The sequence below is a fragment of the Martes martes genome (genome assembly GCF_963455335.1).
Source record: "Martes martes genome assembly, chromosome: 9".
NCBI classification, from domain to species: Eukaryota; Metazoa; Chordata; class Mammalia; order Carnivora; family Mustelidae; genus Martes; species Martes martes.
The window spans coordinates 60,083,821-60,110,603 of NC_137896.1; the positions used below are offsets into that span (position 1 = coordinate 60,083,821).

A 26,783-nucleotide genomic window follows, 5' to 3' on the forward strand; every position below is an offset into this window, starting at 1 on the left:
AAGTTACTAGATCATATGCTAATTCTATTTTTAATTTTTTGAGGAACCTCCATACTGTTTTCCAAAGTGGCTGCACGAGTTTGCATTCCCCTCAGTAGTATGTGAGGGTTCTTTTTCTCTACATCCTTGCCAATACATATTATATCTTGTGTTTTTGATTCTAGCCATTCTGACAAGTGTAAAGTGATATTTTGGTTTTGATTTGCATTTCCCTGATGATTAGTGATGTTGAGCATCTTTTCATGGGTCTGTTGGCCCTTTGTGTGTCTTCTTTGAAGAATGTATATTCAGGTCTTCTGCCCATTTTTTAATTGGATTATTTGTATTTGGGTGCTGAGTTGTAAGATTTCTTTATATATTTTGAATATTAACTCCTTATCAGATCTATCCTTTGCACATGTCTTGTCCTATTCAGTAGGTTGCCTTGTCATTTTGTTGATGGTTTCCTTCACTGTGTAAAATGAGTCAATATTTTTTAAAGCACCTAAGATAATGTTAACCGAATTGCTGGGAAGCCTCTATAAGGCTTTGCAGTTTCCAGTGTGCTTTTCTTTTTATTGGCTCATTTGAATCAACTATCATCCCATTTTATTTTTTTTTAAGGTTTTACTTATTTATTTGAGAGAGAGAGAGTGAGCAAGCACGAGTGGCAGGCGGTGAGGGGCAGAGGAAGAGGGAGAAGCAGACTCCCCGCTGAGCAGGGAGCCCAGTGCAGGGCTCCATCCCAAGACTCTGGGATCATGACCTGAGCAGAAGACAGACGCTTAACTGACTGAGCCACCCAGGGACTCCTGTCATCCCATTTTAATAATGAGTAAACTAAAACTTCAGAGTTTAGGTCCAGAACTGTTGAAGGCATGCAGCTCTTCTGATTCTTTGTCCAGTTCTGTGTTATATAGTACCTCCCAAACTCTGCTGTAAATCAAAATCACCTGGGGAGCTTTTAAAAAAGCTGGATCCCCAGATCATATCCCTGTTACATCAGAATATGAGGGGTGGGGTGGGAGCCAGGCGTCAGTATTTTTCAAAAATCCCAAGTGATTCTGATGTGCAGTGAAGTTTAGAAACCCCGACATTATGCCATTCGCAGGCAACAGATAAGGCTGGCATACTTAAAGTGTATGTATTTGCTAGTGGTTCTCTTTTCTCATTCTAACAATTTAGCAGTTCAAATACATCTCCCAATTAGGGACTCTCCTGGCAATTAACTTATTAATAACAATAGCCACAAAAATGCAAAAACTGGTATCATAAACCAACAAACAAATCTTAACCTAGCAGATGTATGACCCTTCTAGGTTCAGTGCATTCTTTTTTTTTTTTTTTTTAAAGATTTTTTATTTATTTATTTTACAGGGAGAGATCACAAGTAGGCAGAGAAGCAGGCAGAGAGAGTGAGAAGGAAGCAGGCTCCCTGCCGAGCAGAGAGCCCGATGCGGGACTCGATCCCAGGACCCCGAGATCATGACCTGAGCCAAAGGCAGCGGCTCAAACCACTGAGCCACCCAGGCGCCCAGGTTCAGTGCATTCTTACTGTCAAAAGTAAACCATTAGGGGGCGCCTGGGTGGCTCAGTGGTTAAGTGACTGCCTTCGGCTCAGGTCATGATCCCAGAGTCCAGGGATCGAGTCCCACATCGGCTCCCAACTCCACGGGGAGTCTGCTTCTCCCTCTCACCTTCTCCTCGCTCATGCTCTCTCTCACTGTCTCTCTCTCTCAAATAAATAAATAAAATCTTAAAAAAAAAAAAAAGTAAACCATTAGTTAGCAAACAGAATAGGCAACCAGCTTACTAATTAATTGACAACCAATTAATATCCAAACATGAGCCATATATGTACATACCTCATTTCCCCTCTGGTTAGGTATACATTCCTCTTCAAATAGAATAAGTAAATAAATGCCCATCATTGGATCTGTGAAGCCGAGAAAACTTTATGTTCCCAGTCAGGGTCCTCTGACCTCTCTTCTGGTGTCTGCTTGGAAAAGGATCTTATTCTTCCACGCGGTGTACTTGAATTTACTCAGAAACTGAATCCTCTAATACCGAGAACATCAAGTTCAGAAACTAATTTTCTAGAAGTCCTTGTAACAAACAAGGATAGGAATTTTTAAACTGTCTTTGAGGAGAAAGCATTCCCTATTAAAGTGCTATTTCTAAAGCCTCAGTTGTTTTTTGATAGAAATGATAGAGAGTACCTACAGCCCTCTTCTCCTGTAATGCTTTCTGGGGGAAGCAATTTTAAAGTCTAATGTGTTCAGAGAATGCTCCTTTATAACTGTGGACTGCATTGCCCTAAAAGGAAAAGCTGGAGCATTTTCATATTTTCACTGTCACATGAACTGTATGTGGCACTTATATCCATCTGGGTGCTTTCCATCCATGGGATGTTCAAGGAAAACAGGCCCAGCATTCCATTTCTCCTAGACAGAGAGTTCCCTCTGGGCCACTCAACATCCCTAGGTAGAGCTGCAATTCCAAGTGAAAAAAACAACCAGCACACTTTTAAAAATACACAACTTAGGGGCGCCTGGGTGGCTCACTGGGTTAAAGCCTCTGCCTTCAGCTCAGGTCATGATCCCAGGGTTGTGAGATCCAGCCCCGCATCGGGCTCTCTGCTCAGCAGGGAGCCTGCTTCCTCCTCTCTCTCTCTGCCTGCCTCTCTGCCTACTTGTGATCTCTGTCTGTCAAATAAATAAAATAAAATCTTTAAAAAATAATAAAAATAAAAATAAAAATACACAACTTAAAAAAACAGAATATTTTAAATAGCTTTTGTGAGATATGTCTTTAGTACATGCAAGAGGAGTGGGTAAGAGGTGAGTCAGAGCAACAAGTATTCAGAGTTCTCTTGCCCAGTCAGCATCTGACAGGTGTATTTGCAAGGCAACCCATTGTTCTATTTTCCTAGGCCATGGCTCCTAAACATGTTGCCCTAAGTATACCCCTCTTGTAGGCCACCTGCAGCTCTGTGCAGTTTTCTGCCTTCCACCTTTTCCATGAAGCCAGAATCTTCCATGTACATTGTGGAATGTCATGCCACATGTAATTAGCATCATCAGAATTAGAAGCAAAATGGGTCATTGAAACATTTGTAACATGGAACAAAATGGTCCTTTGGGATCCCAGTCTCCATGAAGGATCATTAGTGGGGGTATGAGTTTGCAATGATTCTGACCAAAGCCTTCCCTGTCTCCTCCCTCACCTCCTGCACATGCTAAGTTACTAGGATCTTTGCTGTCACAGACTTGTTCAGTGTACCCTGTTAGGCAAGAAGCATTAGAGAAGATTGACATATGAAAGAAACAAACAGGGACTGAGGGGTGAGTGGAGATGGAAAAAACTTAAAACCTCCTGGAGATTTGAACACCCTTCACCTTCTAAAATAGTATGAGCCTGCATTGCCCAGTATAGGAGCCACTGGCCACATGGGCTAGTGAGCATTTGAAATATGTATATTATCATGTTGATATATGTTAGCATAAATAAAACGTACTATTGAGGTTGGTTTTACTTATTTCTTTTTACCCTTTTTAACATGACTTTTAGAACTTCTTTATTACCTTTTAAGCCCACCTTATACTTCTGTTGGATGGCTTGAATAATGGCTACTAATGCTTTTAGCTCAAGCAACTGAGAGTGATCTTGAAAAGGGACACACTAAATATTTAATATCATCCGCCAGCATATGAATTACTTATTGATGCCTAACGAATTACCCCAAAACTTAGTGGCTTCAAACAACATTTATCACTCTACAGTTTCTGTCAGTCAGGAATCTGAGCATGGCTCACCTGAGTTCTCTGGCTAAGAATCTCTCATAAGGCCACAAGGTGTGGATGGGTTGAAGTCATCTCACACCTTACCTGGGGAGAGACCCTCTTGTAGGCTCACTCATGTGGTTGTTGACAAAATTCAGTTCGTCCTGGGTGGCTGGGCTAAGGACCTTAGTTCCTCTTGGCTGTTGGCCAGAGGGCCCCCCCCCGCAAAAGTTCCCTGCCATGGGAATTTCTCCATACGGCAGCTCACAACATGGCAGCCTTTTTCCATCCAAGCAGGCTCGCAAGAAGAGTAAAAGAGTATGCATGCCAGCAAGCAGGGGTCAGCTAAACTTGCAAGTAACATCCTATCACTTTTGCCCTCCTCTGTTTACTAGAAGCCAGTCACTAGGTGCAGCCACAATCAGGAGAGGGGAGTTCCAGGGGCATATCAGGAGGCAGGATCACTGGGAACATCTTAAAAGCTGCCTGCCACAGCCAACTAATTAGGGTCCAGTTATTATATTTGTCCACCACATAGTTGTTCTTTAATGTCATGTACTTACCCTGAGGGATCTAATGCGCTGCATTCATATTTGTTTGTTAACACATAAAGAAACTCTGAGATAATATATAAGAAGCTACAGCCGGGGGTGACTTTGGGGGATGAGAGCAGGAAGTATGAGGGTACGAAGAAGGTCAGGAGGGAGACATTTCATTGTATATCTTATTCTATTTGGGGAAATCTAAACTATGTGTATGTATTATTTTTTAAAAATACCATGAGAATAAGGGAAATAAACAACCTCCATTCCCACTCTGTGCTTGTCTGTCACCCTTTCTCTGTGGGGCAGTGTAGACATCCCTGACTTCATCTGCCTCCTGTAGGACTTGAAGACCTTCAGGTACTCCCTCCTCCTTGCAGCTTTTCCTGAGCTCCCTGGTCTCCAGAAATCATCCCACCCACCTCACACTCTAGTACCACTGACTATGTTTTTTTTAAATTAGTGTTGGTTTCCAGTTTCCTTTGATTGCTATTTATTCAATATTAATGTATTAGATATGAGTCCTCTTGGGAAAGACAGTTGTTCGATTGAGATTTTGAAGGCACAGATTCATCTTGTATCTCACCAGAGTTTAACAGGTCTTCTAAATGAGGTTGGTTTTTTGTGAGAGTCTTAATGGTAGGAAATGAGATGCTGGCCCCAGGGAAGACAGGCCTGTATAGAAGGTGGCAGGTGCACTCAGCTTGTAAGTGGGAGAAGAGGACCATGGGAACTTACTGTTCCTAAGAAAAAGTAAGGTCATAAACAGAAGAGCTACAGTGCACTTTCGTCCTCTGCAACAGGATGAACATGGCAAAATCAGATTATTTGCCGATTTCATGAACAATCGGAATAATCCCTGGAAGAGGAAGTCCAGGAAGGAGACACGTGTGAGCAAACACCATCTCCCTATGAACCACCATTGTTTCAAAAAAAAAAAAAAAATTGATGTAGATATGACACCCTGATAGGAAAATATCAGAGTTGAAACTTCTAGGTCATCTAGACCAGCCCCTTATTCTTACTCCTGATTTCTCTATTTGCTTCCAGACTGTTACTTCATTTGTGCATTGGCTACACTAAATCACCATCACCCCTCTGTGATCCTATCCTAGCCTTCCTGCCTCCCAGTTGACTGGAATGGCATGAGCTAAACTCTTCTGAACAAATGCAGAGAGAAGAGTAGTTACCTGTTTGTGAAAATAAGCCCAGACAGATGGTAGCACTGACCCTCACAGAGCAGTGGACTTCAGACAGAATGAAAGGTGTTTTATAACTTCCTTCTCATGTTCCTAGCAGTAGAGATGATGGCTTGGGGAGTACCAGCAGAGGGATGCACTTGCGAAACGAGTAGGCTATCCTGCACAGCTAATTGCTAGAGTAGATATTTGCATGTATGAATATGTTTAATGGGGAGTTATAAACATTTGTCTTTGACTTTAAATCTCAAATAGTTGGAGACAGTAGTAGCACCAGCTATAGAAGAAGCAAATCTGAAAATCAAACGGCCCAATTAGAAGTTAGATTTTTTAAAAAGCCATTAAGATCAAGCAAAATGAAATGAACTTTAAAGGGCTAAAGGATTCAGATCTCTTAAGGGCCCCAAATGGCAAGTAATTCCAGGGAAATCCTATTAATTAAAAACCACTGCTCTGTGAAATGACTGTCATTACATTTGAAGGTAGTTAATGTGCCGGTACGCGATACCTGTGAAGCAATACAGGAGCATGAGAAGCAGTTGGCCATCTGCTAAGGAGAGGCTACTCTTTATGCTCCCTGAGAAGTGTTGTACCTCGGAAACGTAAGGACTGGCAACAACGGAAATGTGTCTATGGCCCAGTTTTTAAAATACCGCACGTGGGCAAGTTACCATCATCAGCTCTTACAGTCGTGAGCGTTCTGTTTCATTTCTCCCCTTCCTGAGCGCTACCGCAGAGACCAGCAGATGAGGCAGCTGGGTTCTGTGAGAGTTGTGTGTGCCAGAGCTTCACAGTTTGGGGGCATTTTTTCAAATGCTCAAGTGGCAGTGCTGATCTGTATGTAGTACGTGAGGGAACCCGCCCTTGGACCGCGCGCCCGCCCCGCCCCCGTTACCACGTGACTACAGGGCCATGCACACGCCCCACCACCACGTGACGACAACAGTGCGTGAAGGCTGCGTGATGCCGGACTTCCCGATGGTTAGGGGGCGGTGCTGCCGTTCACCCTTCACTACCTGAGGTAATACCCGGCAAACCTCAAAGGGAGCTGTCTGTGCTTACTTCCCTGGTCAGAGCTCGGAAGCCACTGCGTCGCGCCCTCCCCTGGAAGCCGTCCACGCCAGGCCCCCTCCCTGCGTGAGAGCGTGGGACCTTCAGCCCGCGGCTCAAAACCTCGGGACCTTTGCACCAGGTGCTCCCCGAGGCGTGTGATAACAAGCCTGGGACGATCATTTTCAGAAACTGTTGTCTGACGCAGTTCCCGCGTGAAAAATAGGTAGAATCTTAATTACCGAATTGCATGTTTAAAAATCCTGCCTGCGGCCTCTCACGCCTCAGTGCTTGGTTTACCTGGTTCAGACTCCGTGGTAAGTCACCATCGGGCACGACCTTGGAGTGCTTCTGACAGCAGTGACAGCACGTCAGGTGTTCCAGGCACAGAGCCCCAGGTTCCTTGGCACCTCTGGCTGCACCTCTGCTCTCTGGCCTTACTTCAGAAAGTTCTGTTTTATTGTCTGTTTTGTTTCGCATCCCTGTTGTCATCACTCCGTGGGTCCTGCTAGGGGACTCGGGGCCATCTGGCTGACCGCTGGCCTTCAGGGCAGATCTTGTGCTCTGAGGCTGACGGGCATGGGTTGTGTCCACTGTAGCAGTAAGCCACCTCAGATCAATCAACCACAGTGGCGGTTATAACCTAAAATACATTACCCCATTCACAGTCTCTGGAAAATCTCATCTTTTCTTTTCAGAATGTCCAGAAAGTAGAGCAAAGGGCTCAGATTTAAGGCGTTATTATAGGAACATCTTTTTTCCCAAATTGTTTCCCCATGCAAATTCCTTAAATGCCCTAAGGCTAAATTACCGTCGGAGATTAAAAGGAAGGAATATTAATAAAAACGAACCTTTACTGAATGCTTGCTCTGTTCCAGGTTCTGTGCTAAGCACTTTCTAATAATTGCGTAATGATTTCTCTGGAAGACCCATTGAGGCAGGTATCGGGTCACTCAGCTAGTTGAGTGGTAGAGCTAGGGTTCATCCTGGGCAGTCTGACTGCAGAGTCCGAGCTCCGAGCACCATGGCCTGCCTGCTGCCGCAGCAGTGCCCAGCTGGAGGAACTGCGTGGGATGAACAAGGTAACGTGTAGAAAGTGCTCTTAGCCAGCCTGGCATGAACATCCGTTCAGTGCTCAGCACTGCTACTAATCAACAGTCTGGGCACCTGGGAGGGTTCCGAGGGGCTGAGAAGGGGAAGGGCTCAGGAAACATGAAAGGGAGCAGCTCTGGTTGGGTGGGCATCACTGGCTGGAGGAAGGTCCGTTGGCGCTCAGATGTGGGGTTGTAGGGGTGAGGCCCGGTGCCCCCTGGAGCCAGCACAATCCCGAAGCACAGGCCCTACGCTGATGTACAGATGATCCATCCCAGCTCTGCCTCCAGCCCTTCAGAGCATGGGAGATTTTGCCTTACTTTTTTCAAAAATGGAGTTGGAGATACCTGCCTCTGCCCCTTGATGTCGCCAACACTGAATTTGGATTTTCTTTTACTTCTGGTTTAAACCTTTGTCTTTTGTTCTTGTTTAATATACCCATGCCAGTCTATTCCTTTCATAAATAGATGATAAAATGTTCTCAAGTGTATAAGATTGGAGTTGGGGGCACAGTTGCCACAGTGTGTTTACATGGAGCTAATCCCAGCTTCCTGTCTACCTGCCACTCTCCACACACTGACATTTCTTAGGATCTTGTGGGATTACAACATTTTTCTTCTCCAACCATGGTTTGTTGTTCAGCTCTAACCTCAAATATCCACTTTGGCTCCTCCTCCTCAAGTGTGTTGGGCCAGGCCTAAAGAACACAGTGAATGTTGAGTCACGGAGGTTCCGCCGTGACCGTCAGAATAAAGCACAGAGGCTGGACGGTGTTCCTGGATGGCCTTGAGCATCTGTTCCCTTGGTGCGTGACTGCTGGTGATTGGGCACAAGAATGGTGGTGACTGACTTCTCTGGGTCTGTGGCTTGTAGTGTTGGTGACAGCAGTGTCCCAGGACTGCTGTGGGATGTGTAGGAACTGTTGGACTTAGTGTTTCGGTGCCATTTCCTCCCATTTAAGATTTGTAAGTTTAATTGGATTCTAACTTCTTGGGAAGTCTCTCTTGAATGTGAGGTATTTTTCCATTTGATCCTTTGTTTTTAGATCTCAGCCAGAAACATAATAAAGTCATTTTTTTAATATAAAAAATTCACAAAGCAGTGTGGATCTCTGACTGCTTTTCTTCTGGAGACAATGGCAAATATAGAAATAACAAAGCTGAGGCCCAGAGGTGTGACCTACCTGGGATCAGGGATGTGAGAGATAGTATGAAATTCAAACGAACACCCAGTGATGTGTTTACATACTTAGCACATGCTTAAAGTAAACAAAAATAAGCTGTATTCTCTACCTTAGAAGAGAACCTCACATACTGTTCTTACTGTTGTGGTTCCTTTCAGTGTTGCCAGCCTTGTGTGGTGACTGAGTCACATGGCTGGTTTGCAGCCAAGCTGAGATCCCTTGCTTTGGGGCATGTTGGGGTTTCTTGCTCTGGTTGACAGTGGCCTTCTAGTCTGTGCATACTATTGGCCATAAAAAGATGAAACTTCTCAGTCACCCTTGACATGACCTCTATCCAACAACAAAGGGGTTGTTAACGTAGATTGTGTGTGTCCTTACCCCTCCTTCTTCCCACCCACTGACAGGACCACCCACACTTGGAACACCCAGTGCTTGCAGGGCAGTCCTCGAGATGAAACCAAATTGCAGCTGGCAGTTTACCCCTAAAGAGAGAGTGAGGGGTGGAGGCAAGAAATGGTCCTGCTTCTCTGGGCTTTTTCATCAGAAAGGCATTTGCGCCTTTTGGTAGGAAAATGGGCTTTGGGAAAGCACCCCAGCCCAGCCAACAAACTGGTATTGTATTCTGTGCTGTCACTGTGCTAGTCACTGGGGACTCAAGGACAAAGAAAACGTAGTCCCCTTCCTAGAAGGTTCTTCCCAAACAGTGCTGTAATAAATCATCACCATGTCTCTTCTCTTTGAAGCTAAGGGCAGGAGTTTGTGAGGTCAAAGGGAATGGAGGGTACACCCAACAGAGACAAAGGGCAGTTGGGGATATAGCTCTGCAGTCTTCACTGATGTTTTCTTGGTTTGCCTGTGGTTGAAATACTAAAAGAGTGATACTCCATACTGGTAGAATAACCATCGCCTGTGAGGAAACAGATCTGTTGTCCTAATGGTTATGACTTAAATGATACATCTGAAATTGCTTAGAAATATCTCAGCTGTGCTCTCTATGACAAATACAAGAGTTTTTCTGCTTTACGAAAGAGGAGGTAACTTTATTCCCTAAACTCCTGGAATCTAAAGCAGGGCTGGACCATAGAGATAGCCCGACATAACCTGTCATTTTACAGCTCAGGCAACAGGACCAGGGGTGAGGGCATTAAGTGATTTTCTCCAAACAAATGGCCAGTTGGGGCAAAACTGGGTCCATGTGCTGCCCTGGCAAATCTTTACCCCAAGTTCACCACAAAAGTCACTGAAACTATTTATAAAAATATTCAGAGGAATATACTGATGATGGGCCTATAGTTGGCTTTTAAAGAAATGAGGCATATTTTAGGGGACAGTCTTTGGAAGGTGACTTCAAGGAGAATAGTGAGGTCTTTGAAGCACATGGGCTCAGTGGCCTTCACACTGATTCCTGGAGCCCTGGGGTCTGTCAGCAATGGATGCTCCGCCCCCCCCCCCCCCAGCACCTCTGCCTGCATTCATTTGCATTGTAGAGTATCCTTCTGAGTGAGATTTCTTTTGAAATGAATTAATCTGAAAACTATTACCCTGTAAACAATTCAGCAGTGCTACTAAGAATACAATTGTATCATCTTCAGAAATAAGAAGGCTTGATTTTCCATTTGCATGTTTTTACTTTGGACTCTATGGACTCAAAAGTATTCTTCCCCACCGCCTCCACCGTGGCAAATCTGACAGAGCCGGAGAGCACTTGAGTGTTGCCTTCACAGAGTCTTTTCGGAAAGTTCTCTCCTATTTGGTCTTCCTCATCCAGCAATCTTCAGGCAGATGTCTTCTCCAGATCTTTGACTGATGGAGACCTAAGCAGCTCCAGTTCATTGTGTTATTGCTGTCGGCAGAGTTCTACCTGCTGTCTCATTGTTTACCATGAATAATCATGGAGACATAGCGCAGCACCTGTCCTGCACCAAACATTGAACAAGTAACTGGAATTCAAACTTCGCAGGCAAAAGCGCCTATTTGATTCTGTTGGTTTACAACCTCATATTCTCGAAGCAACCCATCTGATCCTATGAAGGACTGTTGTGAGGCATTAATTGGCTTTATGGGGTAGTTTGTTGTTTCCTAAGGACATCAGAAAAAAAAGGCTTAAAAGGAAAGGGTTTTTTTTTAATTAATCAGGAAATATACTTATTATTGCAACATAAATAAATATATTTATTTTTAAAAAAAGATATTTTGGTGCTGAATTATTTTGAATTTGTTAAGTATCTGTACTTCTTTGTTCTTTTTTTTAGAATGCTAGAAGATGACCTTAAGCTAAGTAGTGATGAAGAGGAGAATGAGCAGGTAAGATTTGGTTTTATGTTGCTGTCCTTTGAATGTGACACTGCGCCACTGACCCAGTGGGCTGTCCTGGGAGCTGACTGAATCATACACACTCGAAATTGTGGTGCTCTAGGATGCTGGGTGCTCTCCAGTAATTATAAGCTTCCATGCCATGGGACCAGTCCACTAAAATATCTTGGGCTTACTTTCCCTTAAAACTGTGATGCTGTGATTTTTGTGTCATTGAAACCAACAATGGGAACTGACAAGGAAGCTGACTAGCATCAAACTTCAATATGAAATAGACCCTTTTTTTGTTTTCTTTTTCTTTTCTTTTCTTTTTTTTTTTTCCTTCTTGGCAAAGCTCACTGGTCTTCTAGAGATCAAGCGTGTGACCTAACCTTATCAGCATGCAACGGGCAAACTGTAACATTAAATATTGAGAAGTCTTATATAGATATTATTAACATTGAGAAGAAGCAAATGTAGAGGTGAAACTTAAATGATGAATAAAAAATAATCATGCTCTGAATAGGCTGTTTGTCTTAGATGATAAATGTGCTTAAAGTGTTCTCCCGTGGTGTTGATTTACAAGCTCGAGACATCAGTCAGAGGTTTATAAATACTATTCTGATCAGTCAGTTAAGGTGCAAAAATATCCACGTAACATTCATCACTTTCAACTTCTGCATTGCAGGAAATGTTTGTGTTTTAAAGCAAGTTTGAAAACACAAAAGATAGATTTTCCTCTACTTCTGTTTCCTTTTTCTTATTATCTATGTGGTATTTTGTCAAGTTTGGACAAATGTGGTAGGTATAAAGACAAGCCAGAGAGGTTTTTCCAGAAGTTATTTTTACATGCAATAGGAGACAGTATGTGGTTGGTCCTGGAATCGTAAATTTTATGCAAAGGTGTCGTGGAATGCTACACAAGCAATTCAGCTGTCTAGCCATGCAAATGCACATAGTGAACAAAGTGTGCAGAGGTGAAATAAGTCAAAGGAACATTTCCAGGGAGAGCATCTAAGCAGAATGTGGCTGTGAGGTCACAGAGGCATTTGTTCACCTTAGGGAAGAAGGTGAGGCCCCAAAGAAGGGCCTGGGTGTGAAAGAGACCTCACATTGAAGCTAGAGTAGCAGCCAAGTGAAGAAAGGTTAACTGAGCAAGGAAAGCTGCTCATGCTTCAGGTTTTGTAGAGACTGATGACTTTGTTTCTAGGTGTGCACACTAGGACCGTCAGATATCCATAACACGGCAATCTTGGCAGAGCTGATGATGACTTCACTCCTAATTTTGGTTCCTCATCTATGTAACTATCAGCCAATCACATCTTCGTGGATTTCCCAGTGACAGTTTCAGATACATATATTGTGGATTAAGTCATATCAGATGTGTAGGCTGTGTATCCTTTAGATTAGAAAGGGGATTCATAGAGTATTGCATTCAGCAAGTTTTCTTAATTTGGAAAGAATTTTCCAGAGTTATTTCCAGGAAATATTTCCACTGAAAACTCAATTTAAAAAAAAATTAGTTATCAAGGATGAACTAGACATGCTCTCTAAGGCAGTAAGAACTTTAAGTTGAATCATTTAGCTTTATTAGCTACTGCTTTTTCATCTGTGACCATGGATAATGAATGTTATATTGCGAATATACAGGTTAAATCCTTTATTCTTATATTTTGTCCCTATGTGCATACACCTTTCCACCATTTGCAATGAGATCAGCTGACAGAATGAATGATTTTTAGACAGTAGTATAATTAAGACTCCAGACAGTGGTTTGTATGTGGTAGTTTAAGTGATTGCTCTAACACTAATTATATTAAGTTATCCTGCTTTGGCCTATAATTATAGCCTGGCCTAATCACAAAATCATAATTTCTGTGCTTTTAAAAAAGACTAATGATATGGTATTTTTTTCCCCTCCAAGACCAAAATATGATTGTTCCCCTGAAGAGTAGAGCACGCGCGCGCACACGGACACACTTGCACGCAGACACACATGCACACACACACTGCATTTCTCTGGCATTGAGAGATAATTAAGTGTTTCAAATAAATGATTTTGCTAGATATCATCAGAGTTTATCCCTTAACCCAAAATCTTTCAAAAATGTATTGTACATTTCCCTGCCTCAATAAACAGAGCACATGACATCTGTCTGCCCTTGTGAATATTGGTCACTTGCTGTGACAAAAAGATACCCACAAGAGTTTCAAGTTGCCATGCCTGTTTGCCTTTCCTCCAGTTGCCTCAGACTCACAGCATTTGAACGCTCTATCTAATGCTTCCTTTATCCTCATTGACTTTGCGCTCTCAAGAATGAAGAGACAGGCTAGTTTAGTCAGTGAGCCCAGGCTCAGCAGCCCTCTTCTTGGGTTCACATCCCTGCTCTGCTGGTGACGCAGTAGCTTTGCAGCCCTGGCCCAGTCCCCAAGATGTTCTCTACTCCAGAGTCACCATTTGTAAAATGGGAATTAATGTTAGATCCCAAAGCCTGCCACTTTTTGGAACCTGGGCTCACCTGTTATCTTCATGTTACTGGATCCAGTAGGCTTTTGATTTTTTGCTTTTAGTCAACTGAGAACTGAATATACCATACACAGAGAAAAGTACATATAACCTAAGAATACAATGTGATGAATATTCATAAACCACACACACACCCATGTAATCAGCACTCAGATCAAGATAAAGACACAGCCAGCCTCTCAGGTCTCCCACATCCCCATCCAGTCACCACTCTCCAGAAGAATAACCACTCCTATTTTTCTAATACCATAGAGTAATTTTGCTTGTTTTTGAACTTTATGTCAATGGAATCACACAGTGTGTGCTCTTTTTCCTTGGCCTGTTTCACTCATTATTATGTTTGTGAGACTCATCCATGTTGCATGTAATCGAAGGGTGTTCATTTTCATTGCTCCGTCATATTTCTTCATGTGTATATACCTTAATTTACTTAACCCATTCTACTTCTGATGAGCACAAAGGCATTTAGGGCTATTAGAATAGTACTGCCATTGATATCCTTGAACAGGTTTTCTGGTGAGCATGTGGGAACATTTCTATTAGGTCTATGCCTAAGAGTAGAAATCAGGGCCAGGAGAGTATATGCGTGTTCCAGCTGAGTAGCTCATCTCAAACCTTTATTCAAAGCAGTTTCACCAACTGACACTCCCATCAGGAGTGTAAGAGAATTGCAGTTGCTCACATCCTCACCACATTTGTTTTTTCATGGTGGTGAGCAATATTGTTCAGAAAGTTCCTTTTTTTGTACTGTCTTTGGTTTTAAAAGAAGGGCATTAGTGTTTCCTGCACTTGTTTTTTCTTGAAGACATTATATAAAGTTAATGTTACTTTTTCTTTTAACACCTGTCAGATTTCTCCAGTGAAACCACATGGGTCTGGAGACTTTTAACACAAATTCTATTTTCTGAATAGTTAAAGGGCTCTTCAGGTTATTTCACATTGGGTAGGTTATGGCAACATGTGCTCTTTAAGTAATTCATTTATCATGTCATTTAAGTTTTCATATTTATGCGTAGAAAGTTCTATTCTTTTATTGTTCCTTCAATGTCTGGGTCTATGGTGGTATCCCATTTCATCTTGAAACTGATCTTATTTTTGTCTTCGTCATCTTGCCAGAGGTTTTTCAATTTCATTGATCTTTTCAAAAAAACAAGTTTTTTGTTTCATTGATATTCTCTATCAATTTTTCTGTTTTGATTTTATTGATTTCTTAACTTTATTATTTCCCTCCTTCTGTTGCTTTGGGTTCATTTGGCTCTTCTTATTCCGGATTCTTGAGAGACCTTAGATTACTGAGTTGAGACTCATTCTCTTTTATAGTATAAGCATTTAGTGTTATACATTTCCCTTTCAGCACGCTGCATCCCACGGATTTTGATACGTTTTATTGTCATTGTCTTTCAGTTCAGTGAGACTTCCCCTTTGATATATGGATTATTTATAAGTGGGTTGTTTCATTTCCAAATGTTTGGAGACTTCCTATAATCTTACTTACTGATTTCTAGTTTGGTTCCATTGTGATCAAAGAACGCATTCTGTATGATTTCAATTCTTGGAAATTTACTAAGTATTTTTTATGGCCCAAAATCTGGTCTATGTTGGGATATGTCTTATGGGCACTTGAAAGAATGTGGATTCTTCTGTGGTTGGGTAGAGTGTTCTATAAATGTCAGTCAAATCCTGTTGGTTGATGTTATTATTGAGATCTTCTAGATCCTTTCTGACTTTCTCTCTAGTTTATCGATTGTTGGGAGAGGAATGTTGAGGTCTCCAGCTATAATTGTGGATTTGTCTGTTGCTCCTTTCCATTCTGTCTGTTTTTGCTTCATATATTTTACAGTTCTGTTATTTGGTCATAACATTTAGGATTGCTGTGTCGTCTTGCTAGAGTGAGTTTTTATCATTCTATAATGTTCCACTCTATCTTTGGTAATTTTCTTTGGTCTGAGGTCTACTTTATCTGATACTGATAAAGCCACTGCTGCATTCTTTTGACTGATATTTATATAATGTAACTTTTCCCATTCTTTTACATTCAACCCACCTATACTGTTGTATTTGAAGTGAGTTTTTTACAGGTACTGTATGGTTGTCATATTTTTTTATTTATTTTGCCAATCTCTGTCTTTAATTGATGTATTTAGAACATTTGTGTTTAATATAATTACTGACATATTAGTGCTTAAGTCTGTCACTTTATTTTTGATTTTCTGTCACTTTCCCTTTCTTTCTGTTTTCATTTTTTTGTTTTCTTTCCCTGACTTCCTATAGGTTTCTTGAACATTCTGCAGAATTCTTTTTTTATTTATCTATCATGTTTTTAGTATATCTCTTTGCATAGTTTTTCAAATGGCTGTTCTAGGAGTTAAATTATATATACATAACTTATTAACAGTTCACTAGTGATAGCATTTTATAGGTTTTCTCCCTGAGTATTCTCCATCACAGAACTGATAATATGTGGATAATGGAGGATTTTGTTTTCTACCTTTCTGACTTTTTGAGTAAGCAACCTGAATCTTATTCTGTATCTTATTCATCCTAGTGCATACCCTGGCTGACTGGCATCCAATAGGAAAACCTCATCTTCCCATAACCAGATCTACACAAGTACCTTTATCTTCACTCATCCCCTCCTTTACTCCTATTACATGAGAACACTGCTTTCTTTTTATCAAGTCTGTCCCATTTCCTCTCAGTTACTTAAGGCCTTGGTTTTTTGACTCCTTTCTGCCCCACTGCCCCATCAAAACTATGAATTGGGTCACAAGTAACCTCCACAGAGCCAAACATACTGGCTCTTCTCAGTCTCTTGTCTTACCAGAAGAATTACCACATTAAACTATTGATCACCCCACTTTTCTTGAGGTGCCTAACAGTAAACTCCTGGTTTGCTTCCTGCCCTTCTGACTGTTTCTTCTTAGACTGCTTTGCTGGCTGCTTCTCCTCTGCCCAAGTTTAAATATTGTAGGCTCTCAGCATTTATTCATGATTGCTGTTTTCCACTTCCTTTCTCTCTCTCCCTCCTTTCCTCTTTCTCTCTCTCTTTAGGTGATCTCATCCATTCCCATGACCTTCATTTTTCATATGCTTACAATTTCTAAAGTGATATCCTCTGCTCAGAACTCTCTTCTGAACTGCAGACCTACTTGACTTTTCCACTTGGATGTGTCACAAGCATTTCAAATTCAATTTGTGCCGAACTGAACTTCTGGTCTTTGACACCCCTTACCCACCTACACACAAATATATTCTTCTTGTGATTGTTTCCATTTCTAAAAGTAGCCCTGCCAGACACCCAGTTGTTCAAGCCTAGAAACACCAGGCTCATCCTTGACAACTCCCTGTTCCTCACTTAAATGTTAATTTTATCTCTAAGGGCTATAAATTCAGCCTCCAAAATTAAATACTAGCCTTCCCTTCTCTTTCCATCCTGGCAAGTCTAAACCAATGTAGTAGACACTAGCATATTTCTATTCTTCCTCTCTATAATGCAGCCTCCCCACAGTGATCTTTTAAAAATATAAATCAGATCAACTCATTCCTTGGTCTAAAACCTTAAATAAGTTTTCTGTTTCACTTGAGATAAAATCCAGAGCCCATAGCATGACTAACACTACCCTAGACTAAGTCCAGCTTCACCTACTTCTTTCTCTTCACTTCACATTGAGCTCATTCATGGCACGTTAGCCAGATGGGCCTTCTTTCATCTCCTGTAACAAGCCACACTCAGCTGCCTCAGGGCCTCCAGAGGCCTCGCCTTCCTCTTTTTTTTTTTTTTTCAGTCTGACTAACACCTTCTTATCCTGGAAGTGTAACGTAACTTTCACTTTCTCAGGGGGCCTCTCCATTATCTACATTGGACCTCCTAGTTAGTCCTTCTCCCAATCATCTTAACCTTTCTTCTTAAGTCTTATCATAATTTTAGTTATGTTCCATGTTTAATTCTTAAAATATCTGTCTCTACCAATGAGATTGAAAGTTTCCTGAGGGCAGGGACTGTGTTTGGCATAGCAGTAGTGCTAAATACTTGCTGAATGGATACATGAATACATGTACAATGTTGAGTTGAATTGACCGTATTTCCTGCTTCTTGTTTTCCAGTATTAAAAATGACGTTTGCTCTACCTTTATTCTTTTACTGAACACTATGTTTTTTCAAATTAGTACTGTCCAAAGATCAAAGGTGTTGACAGAGAAGACAAAAACGTAAAACCTAAAATCTTAAGGTGGCTGTAGACTAATGTACAAATAATCTACCTATTTAGGAGGAAAGGTCTATCCCATCTCCATGGAAATGTCTATAGCCACTTCTTAAATATGCTTACCACCACGCCATGTTGAATTTACAAGTGTTCAGAATTTATCTCAAACAGAAGCCCCTGAAACTAAAAGAATGGGTTTCTCTACACCCTTCCCTTTCAAGGGGAGCAGAATTTGACATCTGGAGCTGAGATTGTGACAAAGTTTACCTAGACAGTTTGGGGTTATAATTAAAATGGAAGCATATTCCTATGCTCGCTCTTACAATTTTCATACTTGATGAGGTTCATTCAGAATGGGACTAGGATAAATAATACGAGAATCCATTTTCTTGTTTAGGTAAATGAAAGATACTGATAGGGTGGTAATTTATTTAGATCCCCTTTTCTGTAACTCTTGGCTCTAACGTTCCAAAGGCCAATGTTATTATGTAAGAATACAAAGAAATTAGAAGATTTAAGATAAAATTATTCCTGAAGTCTCAAGTACTAAAGGAATTTTTTTAAGGGACTTGAGGGAGATTAATTATATTTCATGTTTCCCAGTTTGGTAAAAAGAGGAGCTCTGCCTCTCAAGTCAGGGAAAGCTTAGGAAGTCAGACACAGCAAATATCTAGATGAAATTATTATAGCTAAGGCTTGAGGAAAAGAACAGATGATTAAGACTTTCAGCAAGGAGCAGTGGAGAGAATGTCAACTGCAGACAATGTTTCAGAGATGACAAATATATAAGCTCAGGGAGAGCAAAGAAGCAGGGATCCAAATTGAATGGCTACATATGTGCCTGCAGCTCCTAGTAATTACATTATCCACACATATCAGGCAGTCTTTTCATTTTAATTATATAACTGCATTTTTCCTCTTTAAATGAGCATGGTTTATCCACTCAAACTGACAATTTTAATTTTACAGGCACTGATCATTGGATATAATCTGTAGAGGGAAATTTTCCTACTGGCGTAATTTACATCTTACAATGAACAAAAGTTACCTTTTAATCCCCAATCAATATTTGGAGAGCACATGATTAATTTAATAGATATCTAGGTAGTTAACATAAAACTCCAAGTTAAAGAGCCAGTTCTTTTTTTATTTTTAATGCATGGAGTACTAATCGTGTCTCTCAAAGAGAATCCCAGCCTTCTCAGAATGAATCTAAAGCCTTGCTGCATCAAGATGTCAAGATTATAGGTGCTATTGCTCCGAGCACTGAATTGCAGTTCTCATTGCTTTTTGTCGCCTTTGGTTTCTAACGGGGAGGCACAGAAACATTCCCACTCAATTCTCTGCTTTTTACCATAGAGGCCACTGGGTAACTCACATCAGTGTGGGGTGTAATATTGAAAGCAGATTACCAGTCGTAAGAGGTGCTGTTCATTTTTTCCCTTGTTACTTTTTAATATGACAATTACATAACAGAAAGCAGAGCTTTCAAAAAGAACCTCTGAAGCCATTGGCAGTGCATGTGTATCAGTGACCAAATGAATTAGCTAAATGATATGCAGACGTGGAATAAAAACATAGGAGGTTTGTGCAGCCCTGCTCCACTTCCCTGGGTGCATTTTTCTTCTCAGGATCAGCTTGGTTGATGCCGGAGTTCTTGGCCTGTGAAAATTTATTACCCACAGAGTCAATCTGCATTCAGGCAGCCAAGTCTGAATAAATAGAGTCATTGTGCTTGTCTGGGATTTGTGGCCAGAGTTCATCCAGTCAGCTTGACATTCACATCCCAGGAGATTCATAAAAGCCAACACCCTGGTATGTGCTCTTGAATCCTGCCAAACTTGTGTAGAATTATATAAACAGGAGTCGAAGCAGTAATCAAGACCAGGTTTGAGGGGCAAGGCTCCAAAATCAAGTTTCTCCTACATTAGAAATGAACTGTTTTGTAGATGTTATTTGTAGTCAAACAAGAGCTAAAAAATTTTTACGTAAGAGTCATTCTGAGAGTCATCTTAAATGCCTACTAAGTGCCAAACATTAAATAAGACACATTAGCGATATTCATTATGGTAATTTAACTTCAGACATTTAAGGTAAATTTTAAATGGCAGGAAAAATGCTGCCCTCAATGTACAAAAAGAAGCATATATTACATATATTAAACTTACAGCAAAATAGAAAAAAAGAAAGAGTAGTTTATATTTGTTTTTATGTTTAATCTTGCATTAATGTTATCCCTAAGCTAAATATCCAATTTAATCATATTGATGAATTGGTTTCTTTTTAATATAGAAACAGAGCAATAACTCAAATTGAAAACGACTGCCTGTCAGGCCTTTGTCATGTGTATGAAGTAAGCACCTATTTGAAACTTCTGTCACAGTTAGCGGAAACTCATATGTATAGTAGGACATTTTTATTTGGATAAGAGTCCTAAAACTTAGTTAAGTAATCATAATACATCAATAAAATTTTAGTGTCACCAAAAGCAAATGCAAAATTCTCTTAGTATGGCCAATTTTATTAAATCATGCCACTCTTCATATGCATTTGTGCAAAGCATGAGCATAGGTAAATGACCAAAAATGTAATGGCCTTTGTTTCATGTTAATGAATAATAATTTCCAAAATTGAAATTATCAGCTGACTTAAATGTCACTGAGCAAGATGTACAAAGGCCCCACAACCCTATTTCCTAAAATGTTTCCTCAGACCTCTTCTGAGGACCCGATTGAGATTTATGTAGGTTTAGTTGTGCCAAACCAGCCTGGACCATAGGATGTGACTAGTTTCGGTTGCAAGACCCTGAACAAAATCTGGGAAATGAGAAAATTATAGAAAAACTAAAAGATGAGCCATTAAATTTGGGCAAACATACAGTTAACACAAAAACAGAGAATCATTGCTTTGTTAAATTCAAGAATTCATAGAGGAGATACATTCTTGAAACTAAGCTAAGTTTTTTTTAATGGTGAATATCAGTACCAACAAAATAGATTCTCCATTTGGAGAACAGAAGAAAGGCCATGCATCAAGAGTTGAAGGCAGGCTCTTCTCAAATACAGCTGCCAGCAGAGCTCCTGGTTGGCAGAGGAAGTGGAATTCTCCCACCAGAGGACAAAGCTATTTAACTCAGAGGAATAGTCCTTTGTCTTGTGACTTTAATGGTTTTTATCTTCAGTAGCTTCTTCAGAAGTGTAACTATTCAAAGAGTGGATGCTCCTTTGAGTATATGCTATCACTCAGATCCAGGCTTGAGTGGTTTCATTTAGTAAGGGTTTACCTAGTCACTCAGGTGTTTGGTCCAGATATGCACTTGCAAAGTTTTATTTTTGTTTGTGTTTTTCCAAATCTTCTCCGAGTGGGACTGGTTATCTCATAGCACAGCTTTTCTCAGGAGACTGTCAGACTGTTGTTTCTACATGGAGCATAATCATTTGTCGTAATTCAACACCCCTTGGCACTTGCCAGTTCCATCCTGACCTGATTTGCAGCCAACAGGTTGGGCTGAGTCAAAGAAGACCATCTTTTAGAAGCAGACCAGACAGTTCCCAAAATGTCAGGCCACCAGACAGTCTTCTCCACACTAGAAAAGTGCAAATTAGATAGACTGTCTCTCTGGGGAGGTCAATTCAACAATATGTCTCTGGATATCACTTCTTTCAACTTGGGATTCATTCTTAAAAGTCCAGAACCACTCAAGGAAGAGTATGTGATTACTACATCTTACATGTGAAAACACTTTCACATATAAACCCTGAGGCAGTGGTTTTTTGAGAGGTGAAAATGCCAATACTATTAAGAACACAGCCAGAATCAATTTAACTTTATTTTATGTTAAAAAAAAAAATTGGTTTGCAAAGCACAATTATAAGACTCTTTCTTAACCATTACAAACCTATTTTTACCTTCAAATACTGCTCTTTTGTCTGAGTAAAAAAGGTGTTTAAGTGAATCATAAAGCCAGACTTAAGATGTTGGTTGTTCAAACATAGGTTGCATTACAACAAAACTATCAAAACATTTGTGTAACTCTCATCTTCATACAATAACAAAGTCACATTTATATTCCACACAACTTGGGCCCCAGTCGCATTCATAATAATCAAACACCTACCAAGGCTGGTAGAAAGTGAATAGGCCTCCACCAAAGCACTGTGTTGAGGTAGCATAAGGATTTTGTTGAAAGCTTTAAAAAGCATTTGGCAAATGCAACAAAGTAGGAAGTGACTGAACCTAGCATCTACCTGTTATGCCAAAGTTGAGAGTTGTTAACAGGCCATCATCTTCTTGGCCATGCTCGAGGTCTGGCCTGAATTGAAATTGCTCTGTGGGATGAGTTCTAGGAAGCTTGCCCCTGTGTGTCTTAGTGTCCACTCAGCATCCCACCAGAGCTCTTTACACTGAGAGTGGCAGAATTCCAAATTTCTCTGGCCCCCTTCCCTTCACCCTCTGCCAGGAATTGTCCAAGGTGAGGCAAAGGCAGGGCTGGGGTGCTCTCTGGTACCTTGATGGCCTGGTTCCATTACTTACCAGCTCTGTGACTATAAGCAAGTCGACCTTACTGAACCCCTGTTTCAATGTCTTAAGGTAACTCAGCAAAAATACTAAAGTAGATTAATAGAAAACATTTTATATTAACATAAGTATGTATTACTGTAAAGCTGTTCAAAGTACACATTTTAACATCCTCCCCTCTCCCTTCTGCCTCTTCTCCTCTCCCTTCTCCCCAGGAATGTTCTTTATTTGTGTTGCTGGAAATTTTTTAATGCCTATTTAGTAATAAAAGGAGAGGAGTACAGGAAGAAGCCAGGAAAATTTATTTATATCAGAAAAGGCAAGAAGCTGGGGCGCCTGGGTGGCTCAGTGGGTTAAGGCTTTGCCTTCGGCTCAGGTCTTGATCTCAGGGTCCTGGGATCAAGCCCCACATCGAGCCCCACATCAGGCTCTCTGCTCAGCGGGGAGCCTGCTTCCACCCCCTCTCTCTGCTTGCCTCTCTGCTTACTTGTGATATCTCTCTCTCTCTCTCTCTCTCTCTCTCTGTCAAATAAATAAATAAATATTTTTTTAAAAAAGGATGAACTGGACCTCATATTAGGCAGAATCTAAATAAAGGAGGAGTGGCTGGGAAGAGAACAGGAAAATGATAGAAACATTGGCTTGCCTTAAAGAGACAAGAATGCAAGTAATTTGCCTGCTGCTGACCCCATTCCACAGTTTGCTTTCTTTATTGACAAGCTCCTAAGCCCCTGAAATTCTGTCTTCTCATCCTGATCTTATTTATATTTGTGCAGAGCTGTCTTAATTAGAGCAGCCATACAACCCAGTGTGCCCAGAAAAGCAGGGTTTTCTCCTGCTGCCCCTGACTCCCATCTGGGTAGCATCCCCTTTCATTCTCCAAAATGTTCTTATTTGGATCGTCAATTACATTATCATCCGTGACTCTGCCTGACCCCTGCAGAGAACAGGATAAGGTCAAAGTCTACTGAACAAACTGCCTCCTAGACAGCATTTCTGGGAATCTGAAAATGCACAGGACTCATTATTATTACAGAGGAAAAACTGAAGAGCTTATAATAATAATAAATATAATAATTATTATAATATTGGATAATATTAAAACTTGGATAATAATAAAAACTGAAAACGGAAGAACTTATAATAATATGTATAATTATAATAATTATTATATAATATTACTATTAATATTTGTCTTGCAAATATTACTAAGCGGGTTGAAAACAACAAATGGAAGCTCACAACATAAAAAGTTAAGAGACTGATGAGCTAGGGGCGCCTGGGTGGCTTAGTGGGTTAAGGCCTCTGCCTTCGGCTCAGGTCATGATCTCAGGGTCCTGGGATCGAGCCCCGCATCGGGCTCTCTGCTCAGCGGGGAGCCTGCTTCCCTTCCTCTCTCTCTGCCTCTCTGCCTGCTTGTGATCTCTGTCAAATAAATAAAATCTTAAAAAAAAATGAATTTCAAATAAGTAAAAAAAAAAAAAGAGACTGATGAGCTAGGACTAAAATGAAAAGCAACAGCATAAAAGTTAAGTTAATGACACATAAGTTGTGTTAAGAGATGTAGAAGGAAATTAAGCAATGAAATAAATTAATAAATGCAAGTCTCAGCTTGCAGAAAAATGGCAAGAAAAAAGTAAGGCCTTAACAGACAGAGTTCCTGTAAAGATACATGAATCCAGTCTAAATTTCACAGCATGCTTCAGTAACAGCAAAACACAGAAGAATGAAGATTAGGTGTTGATAGTGTTTTTTCAAGTAGTTGAATGTGGATGCAAAGTCCTAACACAGGTGAAGCCAAATGATTAAAATTGCTGCTTGCAGGGGCACCTGGGTGCCTCGGTCAATTAAGCATCTGCCTTCAGCTCAGGGTCCTGGGATCAAGCTCCACATCTGGCTCCCTGCTCAGCAGGGAGTCCGCTTCTCCCTCTCCCACTCCCCCTGCTTCTATTCCCTCTCTTGCTCGCGCTCTCTCTCTCTGTCAAATAGATTAAAAAAAAAAAAAAACTTAAATTGCTGCTTACAGAGGTACCCACTTTACTGTCAGTATAATAAACCTGATACTGTTCACAGAAAAGATAGAGATTAGTCACATGTGGAGAAATAAAGTTGTGTTCTAACCACTTGAATCCTGAATCTACTACTCTGAGAAGGACAGACTGTAGATCCAGAAAATTCAGTCATATATCTCCTTTTTGTCACCATTATTTGCCCAAACTCTATTGGTACTTTGTGCTTTACTGGCATTTAACAGCTTCAGTCTCCTGTATGTATCCAATGATCTCCTCAACCTCTCCACTTGAACATCCCAAAAGCAACTTGAACTTCACACACCCAAAATTAAAGTCTACCTTTGCCTCTGCTCCTGTACCAGTCCTGTGTGCCCCAATCAGTGGCTCTTCATGCTTGCCAGGTGCTCAAGCCAGAAGCCTGGGGCTCATTCCTGACCCCTCACCTGGTCTGCCACATCCCATCCATCACCAGTTCCTTCAGTTCTGCCTCCAGAATATAACACAGACTCTCTCCATCTCCAGTGCTACCATGCACTTCCCTTCCCTCCATTGTTGCAACAACCTCAGTCATTATCCCTTCCCTCTGAAATCCATTCACCACACCGAAGCCAGAGTGATATCTGAAAAAATGTCAGTTATATTGCCTCGCTCCCTACTCTTTTCTTTTCAATTATAGATTCACCATAAAAGGCAAAGAATGTATAGGCAGGTCCCGTACATCCTTCACCCAGCTTCCCATAATATAAATCCTTCAGTGACTTCTTATTGCCCTGTGGATAATATCCAAAATCCTTATTCTGACCTCCAGAGCCCTTGAGATTTGCCCCTGCCCCCACTGTTCACTGAGCTCCCCCACAGTGTCCTTTCTATAGTTCTTCAGTTGAGCAAAGATCTAGGCCTACCTCAGGCCTTTGCCTCCAAACTGTCTTCATTGCCTGGACCCTTCCTTCCCCACTCATTCCTGTTTCTATGGGTCAGTAATTTCTTTATCCTTTAGGCATCAGCTTTTTTTGTGCTTTATCTAGTTTAGCAAGCTTTTCCTGACCATCCATTCCAAATGAGATCTCCATCATAGTCTGTCTCATAGCACCCTGTGCTCCTCCCTCATAGCTCTTGTCATCTGGAATGTTTGTGTATGTTTAACTTTTCATATCTGACTCATTCTAGACCCTAAGTACAATATGGGGAGGGTTTTGTCCATTTTCCCTGTCACCCGAGCCAAGCCCATTATCTGTACATCGTAGGTACTTCATTGTAGGTACTGTACATTGTAGGTATTAGAGAGCTGTCCGCATGTTAGTCTGTTTCTATCAAGTAAAAAAGAAGTTGGATCAACCTGAGACTCTTCTGAATTTCAGCCTCTTCCTTTCATTCTCCTCCCCACTCCAATAACCATAAACTTGTTCTGTGCACAACCCAATTACAAGAAGGGCACTTAATTTCCTCTTTGAGTTCTCTTCAATAACAGATTGTGACTGGTAATTCATTTAGCATACATTGAAACCTGAATGTCTACTGATAATGTTCCAAAACACCAAGCTTACTGTAATAAAGACAGAGAAAACATGTCATCTCCTGGAGAGAACCTGGAAAATGATTATTTCTGGTGGAAGACTTGTTTTGTCTCGTAGACTTATGCGTCAGAGTCATTCATGAATGAGTAATGAACTCAGGAGAGATCAATGAAGCATTCTCTTAACCTTCTCAACCTGTTTTGCTGAGAACCGAATTAGAGGAAAGTTACTAGAGGAGATGATGATTTAGGAAGAGAAAAATATGGTTGCTGTAATGTACAACTCTTGAAAGAAGGAAATTGGGCAATTCATCTAGTTTACTATGAGTAGTTTTTCAGGCTTCAATCATGAGTCACCTAAGTAATTTTTTCTCTGCTCTTTAATTCCAGTGTTTATTTATTTTATTATTTTCCAACCATGAAGTAAAATAGTATGCAAAAGCCAAACTACTTTTAAGAGACGAGGCAGTTAAAAAAAAAAAAAATGTGGGCTTTGCCTTGCTATATGACATACAATTTTAATCTAATGCCATAAAGCTTTTATTTTCTCAAGGAATTATTTAAACTGGTTAAAATACTCTCATCTCTTTTCCTGATGGATGATGAGTCACCCTCTGTAAAGTTTTTAATGATGTAGAATAACTGCAAATTAAATAGCACAATCAAAACCAGGCACTGAAAATAGTGGTGCTTGCAGTCAGTGGCGCTAAATACCACGGCGTGAAGTGGGTGATAGCACGCGTTGTGCAGACAGATTGAAGAGTGACTGTCTCAGACAGACATCGCTTAGTGACTGGTGGGATGACCAATGTCTAAACCTTCCTATGTCCGTGACATACATCAAAGCCTTTTAGCCCCAGCATCACACCCATCTGCTAAGGAAAAAGCA

General features: G+C 40.9%; 1 protein-coding gene across 1 annotated transcript in view; it reads left to right on the forward strand.

Annotated features, from left to right (window-relative positions):
• AFF3 (ALF transcription elongation factor 3) overlaps window positions 1-26,783 on the forward strand; it is a 534,056-nt gene that overhangs the window by 411,268 nt on the left and 96,005 nt on the right. The window contains exon 11 of the mRNA XM_080814081.1: window positions 11,080-11,131. Within this exon, the coding sequence (XP_080670207.1) occupies window positions 11,080-11,131 (52 nt within the window). The remainder of the gene's footprint in view (window positions 1-11,079; window positions 11,132-26,783) is intronic.